The sequence below is a fragment of the Lagopus leucura genome, unplaced genomic scaffold, assembly GCF_019238085.1.
Source record: "Lagopus leucura isolate 7727_CA_CO unplaced genomic scaffold, USGS_WTPT01 Super-Scaffold_100157, whole genome shotgun sequence".
NCBI lineage: Eukaryota > Metazoa > Chordata > Aves > Galliformes > Phasianidae > Lagopus > Lagopus leucura.
The window spans coordinates 30,497,821-30,509,932 of record NW_024962334.1 but is presented as its reverse complement, the minus strand read 5'-3'; the positions used below and the strand labels follow the sequence as shown (position 1 = coordinate 30,509,932).

At 35.2% G+C, this 12,112-nt stretch overlaps 1 protein-coding gene across 5 annotated transcripts in view; it reads right to left on the bottom strand.

The window, feature by feature from the left end:
* Positions 1–12,112, bottom strand: part of ABCB1 (ATP binding cassette subfamily B member 1) — a 45,093-nt gene that overhangs the window by 13,632 nt on the left and 19,349 nt on the right. For all 5 annotated transcript variants that reach the window (XM_042888254.1, XM_042888250.1, XM_042888253.1 and 2 more), the window contains exons 8-17: positions 11,052–11,243; positions 10,297–10,468; positions 9,342–9,466; positions 8,412–8,583; positions 6,507–6,620; positions 5,659–5,769; positions 3,443–3,568; positions 3,047–3,250; positions 2,488–2,658; positions 1,119–1,280 (exon numbers count right to left, since the gene is read on the bottom strand). In XM_042888254.1, the coding sequence (XP_042744188.1) occupies positions 1,119–1,280; positions 2,488–2,658; positions 3,047–3,250; positions 3,443–3,568; positions 5,659–5,769; positions 6,507–6,620; positions 8,412–8,583; positions 9,342–9,466; positions 10,297–10,468; positions 11,052–11,243 (1,549 nt within the window). The remainder of the gene's footprint in view (positions 1–1,118; positions 1,281–2,487; positions 2,659–3,046; positions 3,251–3,442; positions 3,569–5,658; positions 5,770–6,506; positions 6,621–8,411; positions 8,584–9,341; positions 9,467–10,296; positions 10,469–11,051; positions 11,244–12,112) is intronic.

Here is a 12,112-nt window from a genome sequence, read left to right as displayed (position 1 = left end):
GAAATCTTAACAATGTTTTGAATTCTATGAACCATTTGCATTTATCTTGGGATTTAGGGACATGCTGTTCATCCATGAAGTGAGAAAATTGCCTACCTGTCACTACAGAACACTGTGAACAATTCTTGATTTTAACTTAAACAGAGAAGTCCAACAAGAAACAAGTCAAAAAGAGACTCTGAATGAGAAATCTGAATAAACTGAAAAAGTTTTGGTGGTATTTTATGCAGTGTCTTTGGCAGAAGGAGTAAGTATCTATGTATTCTTATTGGTTCTTGTGCTATTAACAAAAACTAATTTTTTTCTTTTGTTCCATATTTTTCTAAAGTATTCCAAGTTACAGAAATTATTTTTAGTCCATTTTAAATTTCCTACCTTTTTCTCATTATTACATGGACCTGAATACAAAATTACTTTGAATCTAAGATGACTAAATGCCTTCTCCTAGATATTTTATGAAGAAATGTTTTAATTGGCATTGTTTAACCTTTTTAGTCTGACAAAGTGAGATATTTATTTCAGTTTCTTCAGTGGGTGTGATGGTTATGTATTAAGATACCATGTCACAGAAGGCTAACAACCTAATTATAAAATGACACTGGGATGTAATAAAAGACTTTTTCTTCACTTCTTAATACATTTTTGATATTTATGTTTGATTTTTAATTTCCAATCTCTTTGTTTCTGGCTATGTAACATTGTAAGTGCACCCATTTTTGCGCTCATCACAGCTGGATTGTTTTCCTTTTATTCCTGTTTGTTTATTTTGTTAAAAAGAACTTCAGCATAAAGGGTTATAATCAAACACTTTAAATATGCATGTCTTATCCCTCCAGTAATCCACTACCATATTTTACTTTTTATCATAGGCTATTGATATTAGCTTTTTAATAGCTGAATATTAAATAACCTTGTAAGTTTCAATCCCTGAAAGGTTTTAAAAATGTAATATCCTGGGTTTAAATACCTCTGGTGTGAAATGTAGTTGTTTAATCTCTGAAATATTTTTGCTCTTGAAAAAGCAGACTGCAGAATTCCTACAGAATACTTCTGAGAGCACATAATAATTATGGGCACAGAACACATAAAAATAAAAGGCATAGCAAGGAAAAATGTACCTGCATGTTCACAAGTTTGTAGTAGATTCCCTTGTTTTCAATTAGTTGAGAATGATTTCCTTGTTCTGTAATAACTCCACTGTCAAACACAGCAATAAGATCTGCGTTTCGAACAGTTGACAGACGGTGAGCTACTACAACTGTGGTCCGTCCTTCTCTTGCCTAGATATAATAATAGTTAAAATAAATATTTCCAAGTATGTTCAAAAGATTTGATCTTCACATTACGGTTGAATAAGACCTAATGGAACTATTAAAATAATACAGAGAAAAAATGTAAGTTTTAAAAGTTTGAAAAAACAGATTTTAAGAAGTATCTTACAACCCCAGGTCTTCTGCAAGGGCTTAGAAGGAGCCATTTTTATAAGGTAATCTGACCAATAAAAGCTAAGTAACTAACTTTTACTGTAATGCTGTTAACTGTATTTCCATCAATATTTTTCCAGAAATTGTCTTTCTCTGCCCAGCACTATTATTCCAAATGGCACCAGCAGAAAGCATTACAGTACAGGCAGCTGAAATAGAATCTGTCTGGATAAAATTAGAACAACATTCGGTAGTCTGGCCCCAGAATAAATGTAGAGACTCTTGTGTCACATGAGGGATCAGCTATCTCTTAATGAGATAGCTTACCATGAGAACAGAATGAGAATCTAGAGGTATTCACATTAACAGAAGGAAATGTTTCCTTGGAGTGTTTACTAATGGGTCACTGCTACCAATGTTACAACATGCTGGTAGCTTTTATTCACTCTGTCAGGCTTCAAAACAAATTAAGCAGGTCACTGACAATTACATGCATATCGATAGGACAGATGATGGCAGGGGATGTTTACACTGAGATTTTTTTTAATGTAAGATTAATAATGCAGAAAATATAATTCCAACTCCTCACTTGAAACAGATTCCTCACTGTAATACATGTAGAAACCAAAAAAATTATCTATACAGAGAATATTTGCGAAATCATTGTTTACCTTTTGCATTTAAAAGGTCCCGATGCGATTCTTTCAATAAAAATCTGAAGAAAAGTACATCTTAGGCTCCTACTTACCTGCTTTATTTCTACTCTTGAAAACCCAACCAACCAATTACTTTGCTGTTAATAAGAACATAGCCCATGTGGATTCCTGCTTGGGAATAGTAGTCTGCATTGAACACTTCCAACTTCCAATTTCCAAAAGTTTGTTTGGGAAAGCCTGGTGAAGTTCAGTCTGGCTCTTAACATCATTAACTTAATTCCATGGGCACATACAAAGTGCTTCCAATTCTTTGAATGAGCAGTGAATATTTGCAAGTTCAGGTTTATTTTAAAGTTTTTAGGAATTGCAACTTCTTGCAGCTCTTCAAATAAAAAAGCAATACCGACCTTATCCAGCGCTGCCTGCACAACGGATTCACTCTCATTATCCAAAGCTGATGTTGCCTCATCAAGCAGAAGAATTTTAGGATTGCGAACCAGAGCACGGGCAATTGCTATTCGCTGCTTCTGCCCTCCACTCATCTGTGCCCCTCTTTCTCCAACCACAGTTTCAAACTTCTGCAAGACAAGCACACACATTTCCACCAACACTCAGCTTGGTCCCTTCACCAAGGAAAGGCAGTGTGCAGAAAAGGCACCTCAGCGTTAGTAGCCCCAGCAGCATCTTCTCTTCCTCTAAAACACTGCATGTTAAGCATCTGCTTAAATATGCCTTCCTGTTTGTGTCCCTAGAACTCTCTCCGTTTCCTACATGCTCATCCAGCCATTATTTAATAATTTAAAGTTTACATTAATCTCAAAAGTGGTGAGGAAGCTCTGCACAGCTCTGCATATTCACAGCTCCGGGAAGAGGTTCATCTGTTCAGGAGACGCCCTTCTGAGAAACGCTTTGCTAAGTGAGTAGGTTGAAAAGCAATTGTTTCAGCAGGACAGCTGGCCTGCTTACCTTGGGGAGCTTCATGATGAAATCATAAGCATTAGCTTCCTTGGCAGCTTTTTCAATTTCTTCCATGGTGACATCCTCGCGGCCATAGCGAATATTTTCTGCAATAGTTGTAGCAAACAGCACGGGCTCCTGGTTCACCACACCAATAATCTCCCGCAGATATCTTACATTCAGGCTCTTCAGATCCTGCCCATCGATGGTAATCTACAGCAGGGGAAGCAGACAAGCACCATTTACTAAGTGCTGTTGTCAAGAACTCTCTCTCCAGCCCAAAGCCTGCCTTTTTTAGGAGAGACTGGGCCATGTCATTTGAACAAGGGCAGTGAGACCAGAAGCTGACTTCTTACAGCTGTGCCGTTAGAACACAGAGCAGTCTGCTCACTTGAAGAGTCTTACCGTGCCTTCCTTGGGGTCGTAAAATCTCTGGATGAGCTGAACAGTTGTACTTTTTCCACAGCCGCTGCCACCAACCAGGGCTACTGTCTGGCCACAATTAATCTTGAGATTCAAGCCTTTCAGTATCTGTGCATGTAAGAAAGGTTGCCAGAAGCAAAACATCAGAGTAAACTTGCAGAAACTTTGAAGACTCCAGTGAAACATCCTTCATATTTTCAGAAGTGTGTAGTACAATATAACATTTAAAATCAAGTGAGTTTAAATTTTGTACCACTGGTGAGTCGTGCTAAATTTTCTTCATGATTACAACACATCTGATTCCATATAAATACATTGTACAACACACTTCACAGTCAACCATATAATGAACCAATTTATATGACAGAATAATAATAATGTGATTACTCCCTGTACCTAGAATATAGCAATATGAAACAATATTCCCATATTATGTTGCTTCAACTTTTCATTCAGTGCACCATGTAACCTATGGGTATGGTACCACTGCTCAGCAAAAGAGCTTAAAACTAATAGAATACACCCATATTGTTCATTTCTAAATCTGAAGTATTTTTATTTTTTCCCCTGTGGATTGTAATTTCTGGAAGGGCTTCTCTATAATTGTAAAATTTTGTTGCATAATGTATAACTTTCGTGTACCATAAAATATTCATTTCACAGGCATGGAAGATACAATATTGACCTGCTTACCTGAATAGTGTGAATATCTAACAATGAAAAATAATATATTGTTTTAACTTCTACTTTTACTTTATTCAGACAACAGCTGTAACGAGTCAGCACAGCTTTCACTACTTTATATAACTTCTGTGGTTGGAAATACTTGTTGAAATGGAGAAAAGAGTATTTTTTGCTAGTTTTATGGAAGGAGTAATCTGCAATGAACTATTCAAATCTGACAGATAGCATCCACATTAGGGCTAAGTGCATTTTTCCATTCAGAATGTACAAACACGCACTGACACATTCCAATACTCCCCAGTATGCTGCAGCCTGGTGTCCTCGTCAGCATCTCTTACTAATTTTCTATCCCAAACACTACCACTGCCTCTTCTCCATTGGTACCAATATCTATGTTCTCAAGTGAAATATACCTCATTCTTTGAGGACAAGAAAACAAATATATAACTTCTAGTATGTCTTACTTTGCTATAATCATTCTAGATCAAAAGAAGAGGTCCTTCATAAGTAATAATGGTTAAAAATGCATGAAACTGTCGTATTTAACCTTCTGGCCATAATGCTATAAAAGATTTAGCCTACAGACCTTACTTAGAACTCAAACAAACCTAATGTAGGTAAAGCAAAATGTAATGTAGCAAAAGAAGTTGCTCTAAAATGTTTGTATTACAACTGATTTCAGTTTATGATTGATATGATCTTTTTTCCTATATTAAAATAAAATCAATTTAGGTTGTTTCTAAGAAAAAACATAGAAGAGGTAGTAAGGATGGTTGAAAAATCTGTCTAATGAGGTAGGAAGTATCTTGCAGTCTTCATGCCTGACAGTTATTTTGCTGTACTTAATCCTGTTGCAAAGAAGAATTAACTTTACCTCATGTAGCTTAAACTTAAGCAGTAATGAACGCCTCGGAGTTATCTGAAGTCCCTTTTCTTCTTTACAATAATTAATTTATATGGCACTTTTTAATAGCTTGCTGTAGCCTTTACTCTCTATAATTTTGTCTGACACCAGAGGGGAGAAATTTCTCTGTTCATATCATACTTGCAGTACGCTGTGTATACTAGTGTACTATGCAGTATGCAGTATAAACTTAGAAATGAGATCAACAGATGTCTGTTCACTTATATTTCTATATGAAGAACAATCAAGCACTTAATTCATTTTCTTGATAGAAGGAAAAGCCAAAGTCTTTTTATTTTTGTTTTAGCCTACCAAAGTAAGAAAGATTCCATTCCCTAGATCAGTGATTTTCCTTTGAGGTAGGGAAGGAAACAGTTACGTAGTGCAAATACACTCGTTATTAAAGTATTTTCAGAGTTCATTCTAAGTCTCTGAGTTATGACAGCACTTGCTAAGATGCAAAAAATTCTAGGTTAAGTCATTATGATGATAATATTTTTACATGATTTAGAAAATCAACCTGGAATTGTTACATTTTCAAGAAAATTTTATTTATTTCATTTTTTATTTCTTAGCTTATTATCTACATTTCAAGTTGCATTTACAGTACCTCAACATCTGGTCTGGATGGGTAATTGAAGAAAACATTTTGGAATTCCAAGTTCCCTTTAATGTGGTCTGGTTTGTGTCCTGCATTTGAATAACTGTCAATTTGAGGTTCCTGTGAGAAATAAATCAAGCAGAGGAAAAGCTTATTTCCTAATGACTTTTTTTGTTCATAGGGACGCCATACAATGTATCATTGTTCTGTAGAGATATTAAATAGAATTTTAAACTGATTTAGAGGAGACTTGTGAAGCATGTAAATTGCATTGTTGACTGCCTCATTACTACCTTGCTGAGTTGTTAATGAAAAAATAATTTTTATAATTTTCCTTTTAAAACTTCATGTGAATTTAATACATCATCTTTAAGAGTATATCCATTGCCAGCTGTACTTTGAGACTCATTCCACTGTCTGATTAACCTGAACAGATCACCTCGGATGAGCTGCTCATACTCTGTTCATTGAGAGCTTTGCTCTTTCTGCTGAAATCATCTTTGTGGGAAAGAATTGATCCACTGACTATTAAGTAGAAATCATTCAACAAAGTTCTTAATTTCTACTGTTTTCATTATTATCAAGGGGTAGGTCTACAACTCAAAGTATGTCTTCAGAACAATTCAAAACCTGTAATTGCATTTACATAACTTCATTAGCTTATAAAATCATAGCATTCCGGATTTCAGACTCTGAAAGCACATATCCAGGTTAGCAAGTAGTTTCATAGATTTGCAGACAATCATGCTGTTTTTGGTGCCACTACTGTTCTTCAAACTTATGGTCATATGCACTTTAAAAGGAATGGTCTCTGAGAAGTCTTTAAAAAGGTCTCAGAACAATGGTGGGATACTCACATTGTCAATGATGTTAAAGATTGCATAGGCTGCTCCTCTTGCATTAGCAAATGCCTCTATGCTTGGAGCAGTTTGTCCAATACTGAAAGCTCCAATCAGTACAGAGAAAAAGACCTGAAAGAAATATTCATGGTGACATATAGCAAGACTTATTTAAGCAGGGAATTCCATTTATTTATATTAGATAACTTTGGGTCAGTTCAAGTAATTGACAATTAAAGAAAAAATGAAAGGCTCTCTCTTAAATAGAGAACAACATTAAGAAAAGGCCTTTTTAAGAGTCAGATGAAAACTATGATTCTGCCCAATGTGAATATTGCAAACAAACTGATGACTGAGAATAAATCTTTCAAAATTTATGCCAAAAAAAAAAAAAAAAAAAAAGTTCTCTTGATGTTTCAGGATTTATTGTACTAACACATTCTTTGGCAAAAGATGTCCCAAACACCTAACAGTATATTTCCGCTTCAAGATGAATATAGCAGATCAAAACTGATCTGCAAAGCACCTTCTCCTTTCACAGTGATAGAGTTTATTTCTCCTTTCCCACCACAAACAAATAAATGTTCATCCTGTTGGAATTAAAGAGAGGGAATGCAAGCAACCAAGAAAAAGAAAACAAAGCAAACAAATGAACAGAACAGATTTACTAAAAGTATACTATCTGCTTGGAGAAACATACTAGCTTTTAGCTGGTTCCAAAAGACACACCTCAAAGAGAGGTCATATCAATGCCCATGTTAGTATGTTAAACCAGAGATCCATCACATCGGTCATTTCTCCCCAACAGTGGCCATTCACAGATATGATACCTAAAATAAGGCATGCAAGAACAGAGCAGGATGCTGTTCTACTTCTCCCTGCTATTCTGATAGACTCTAACTGTATTTGGATCAGAGGATTTCCTAAGGCAGTTTGTTTTTCTATATTTAATATCTTCAATGAATTTTACTGCATATATTTTGTCCAGCCATTCCTTGAACACGTGTAAACTAGCATTCAAATATTCTTTGGCAAAGACTCCAACGAAGCTCTACTGTTTACTACATGAACTTACAAAAAACAACATGAGTAATTGTCTGAGCATGACTGAAATGTTTTGTATGCCAGCCTGCCTTTATAAAAAATTGGCCTTGCTTGGCAAAGATTCCAAAGAGTCAATATCTCTTATCAGATATCAGGTTTTTTTTTTTTTGCAAATCAGAGTGATTCATAAGCAAAACAAACTAACAAATAAACAATAAAGCAGGTAGCTTTTAAGAGATGTCCTGGCTGGGCTTCCTCATGGTTGAAGAAATTGTATTTTTTGCCGCATTTCTTTGGATAGCTCACACAAAAACAGAACGGTTGCCTCCTCAAGAGATGAACTGAAGTAATGATGAAGTTATGCTTTTCTTCTTTTGGTTGTAACATGGTGACATATTTCCTAGTCTTATATTACTTCCCCTTGCATTTTATGAATATTGAAAAGAGATTCTAGAGGCTTATGGAGCAAAATATCAGTATCAACAAACAGATCTATTTAATCACACCACACCTCAAAAAAAAATCTTTTCTTTCTGCATCCTGAAAACACATTCAGTCCCACAAATCTGAAAACAGCAACTAGGAAGGGTACCATACTTCAGTTTCTGATTGAGCTGTTTCTATATCAGCGTGAGCTTATGGAAGTCAGAGAAGATGTAACAAATGAAACTAATATATATTTAACTTGGTTTGATGTAGATTTTGAAATACTATCAAAAAAACATGTAGACATATTTATGACAATCTTCTCTGTTAAGAAGAAAGGAAACTATTTTTCCAATTTGAAACATCATTCTGAATATACTCAATTAAGTTCCCAAAATACACTTCAGTGTAAAATTTCTGAATATAATTGAAAAGTTACTGATAAATACTTACTGTAAGAACCTTGCCAATAGTGTAATCATCGGTTAAGACCAAGGTAGTTCCATACCAGAAGGCCAGTGCATATGATGCATATATCAGTAAGAAAGCAGCACCAATAGAAATATTAGATGTAATAGCCTTTCTTATTCCAATGCGTTTAGCATCTTCTAAATTTTTATGGTATCTGAAAAAAAAAACAAACCAGAAGCTTGAAATAACTCAGACATGGTACACAGCACCCAAAACTGCGGATGAATTATTGTAGGTATTATAATGTATGCAATGTATAATATAATACCCTAAGGAGGCACAAAGGCAAGTCTGGTAGATAGACAGGCATAGAGATAACTTAAGGTAATAAAAAAAAATGCCAACATCAGTAGAACTGGCAGATCAACAACAACAACAAAAAAAAAAAAAAAAAAAAAAAAAGGATTTTGCACTCATAAAGGACATGTGAGTTCCTTAAATAACCCCAACTTGAGTGAACTCTGTGAGCCATTTGTGACAGGTTTTGAGATTCTTGTTGTTAGCTTAATAAAAGGTTAAGACACATCACAACAATATTTTTCTGCAGTACAGTGGAAATAGAAATATTGTTTAAAAGACCCCTACGGTATGACCAGATTACCAAAGACACCATCATTGTTTCTCACAGCAGGACTTTTTTGTTTAAAGCTGTCACTTACTGTTTGAAGTAGGTTATGCAGTTTCCAGACTAGAGAAAATACCCCAACTTAATTTGTCAGTTTCTCCATTTGTCAGTGTCATTCATCACACAGAAGTCAGTAACGGACAATTTCCAGCCCCAGTGCCCACAAGTGCAGGAAGTGCAGTGTTTACTTATTTGGGCAGACTTTCAGCAGTGAAGATGCTCAAAAATTTGAAACTATCTGAAATGAATAGTTCACAATAGCTGATGAAAGTAAGCGTTGCTCTTACCTTTTAATTTCTTTTTCTTGCCCTCCAAAAGCTACTACAGTACGGATTGCACCCAGAACTTCCTCTGCAACAGCTCCTGCTTTTGCATATGCAGCTTGCTCTCTATCGGTGAATGCAGTGAGAATCTAATACAGGATCAAATATTCTGACTTAAGAAAAGCAGAATGATCTCAAGCACTTAACTGACAAAAACCACTGTGAAGCCTTTTGATTATATTATGTACAAGTGCAGGAGTGTTCAACATAATTACATTATGAATTCAGTCGGATTTTACAGTCTGCTTTCACCCTGTGCAAGAGAGTAGATGAGTGCTTATAGTGAGCTGGTGGGTCTCTTCTCAGGCAGATCTCCTCAGCCCATTCTCATCACTGGCTACCTTAGCCAGAGGGCTCAAGATTTACATTAATTGGCCACACTCCGCAACGACTCTCAGCTAGAAGATATATGTGGCAAATGCCTCTCTACTCTGACATCTTCCCTAACACACTCACTTGGAAAAAATAAAGCTTACCTCATCTTTGAAATTTAAGGAAAGTACTATACAAACTGAAGGCACTCCAATCCCATGTTACTTCTCTCATTTAAGTGATCACAGCTTGGCCTAATTTATTTGAGTATTAACCAGGAAGTGCAATTCCTTCCTACAGAAGGAATGAATTTTTAACTGTAAGAGATCTGTGTTTTATTGTCTGAGTTGCATCCTTCTCTGTATAAAATATGCTATATTGACATAAACTGCTTCAAATTAAAGCCAGTGTGTCCAATCCATCAGAAGTGTAAAATTCAAACTACCCAAGGGCACTTATACACAGTCCAGCTTATGTTCATAGATGTTCTCTAAAGCCATTGAATTTGCTCCAAGCAATACATTCCAACTGTAAGAATACACCTATGTGGATTCATGTAATTATCTACCCTGTATAAGAACCTAACATTGAACATATATCAACCTACCTTTGCCCAGAGGGCTGCTGAAAGTCCTAGGACAGGACTGACTGCAAGTATTACAAGGGTTAATTTCCATCCTCTTACAAGACCAACAACAAATCCTGATATAAATGTCGTTTCTGACTGAATAAGCAATCCAATTTTATCACCTATTCCTTCATTAATCTTGCTGACATCACTGAAAAACAAATTACATTTAGACACAAAGGTAAATGTACAAACCACAGAAAAGTTTTCAGTTTTGTTACATGGGCACCTGTGTAGAGAAAAGCCTTTATTGTTCAGTGAGTTACCAACAGTTTGCTTAAAGATAGAGAAGTATGTAATGTAGTCATAGGAAATTTCTTATTTCATGTGAGAATGTAATTCTGTAAGACTGTTTTTCTCCAAGAAGGTTGAAAATTGCTCACAGTGGAATGTTACTGTCACTTTTTTAATCCTAAAGTCTGGATCTATTTGGAAACTGTGAGATATCTGGGAGGAGCAGCTGAAGCCATTCATGTAAGCAAGGAGAGAGCTTGTCAAGTAATTAAACTGTTCATACTACTAGTGTCAGTCATCACCTTGCTCAGCTCCCAGTGTGAACAGAACTTTGTACCTTTTTTCATGATGTTAATCTCAAACTATGCAGCTCTCACCATGAGATAACTTGCATGAGATTCACAAATAAATAAATTTGAAAAATCAAAAATAGAAAATTCTTACAAGCCATACATACATATTAAGGTGAAACAACACTGCAGAAGATATAGTATACTTACTCTATGAGACGAGTGTTAAGTTCTCCTGCATCATTTACATCAAACCATCCAATCTCCTGTTTCATAATTGCATGAAAAAATTTTTCTCTAATTTTTTTAACTTGTCGGCCTGCTGCCAGTGTCCAGAATGATGTCTGGACATAAGCAGCAACAAGAACAGCAGCTCCTATTGCAGTATAGTAGTATGCATATCTGCAAGAAGAAAAAAATAATTACCTTGCTAGTCTGTATTTAGCTTGGTGATCACTGCTGCTGGTTTAAATCTGAATTTATGCGTTTATACTTTTCTTGAAAATTTCCTAGATTTCTATGAGAAGCAATTGATAATGGTTTTCAGAGATGCAATAAATAAATAAAAATATATAAATAAATTAACAAATAATAAATAATAAAAAATAAATCATGCTGCTATTAGATAAGAGTTATCTTTTCTTCTTGGCAGCACAGTATAAAAAAACTAAAAGAATCTTAGATGATTATTTTAGAACCATATTTCAGACACAGTATCCTTTTTGACATTTCCATATCACAGCAATTTTTATTTAATACATACAGGCCTATTCCTATATCCTGTGTGCTATATTCTCACGCATTTATGTAATACAACATGCTTGTCTATAAAAATATATATATGCATGCATGCTATAAATTTTTCCCCATTTGAGAACACATCTATTTCAAGTAAATGCCACTAAAAACATCAAAACAGATATTTTATTTCTAAGTGAATTCAGTTCTCTGCCATGAGCAAGGTATCATATGAAAACTAAGGAACATTTAAACCAATGTATTTGTCAAGCTTAAGTTGATTTTGATCTACAGTTTTCAGATGTTCAAACAGAATCAAATCAGATCTGATTTGAATCAGAAATGGTATCAGAACCAATTTCTGGTGTACATAAACCAGAACAAAACCAGAAAAGTCATGGAATCATAAAATCACAGAATTGTTTGAGTTGGAAGGGACCCTTAAAGGCCATCTGGTCCAACTCCTCTGCAGTGAACAGGGACACCTACAGCTAGATCAGATGCTCAGAACCCCATCCAGCCTGATCTTGATT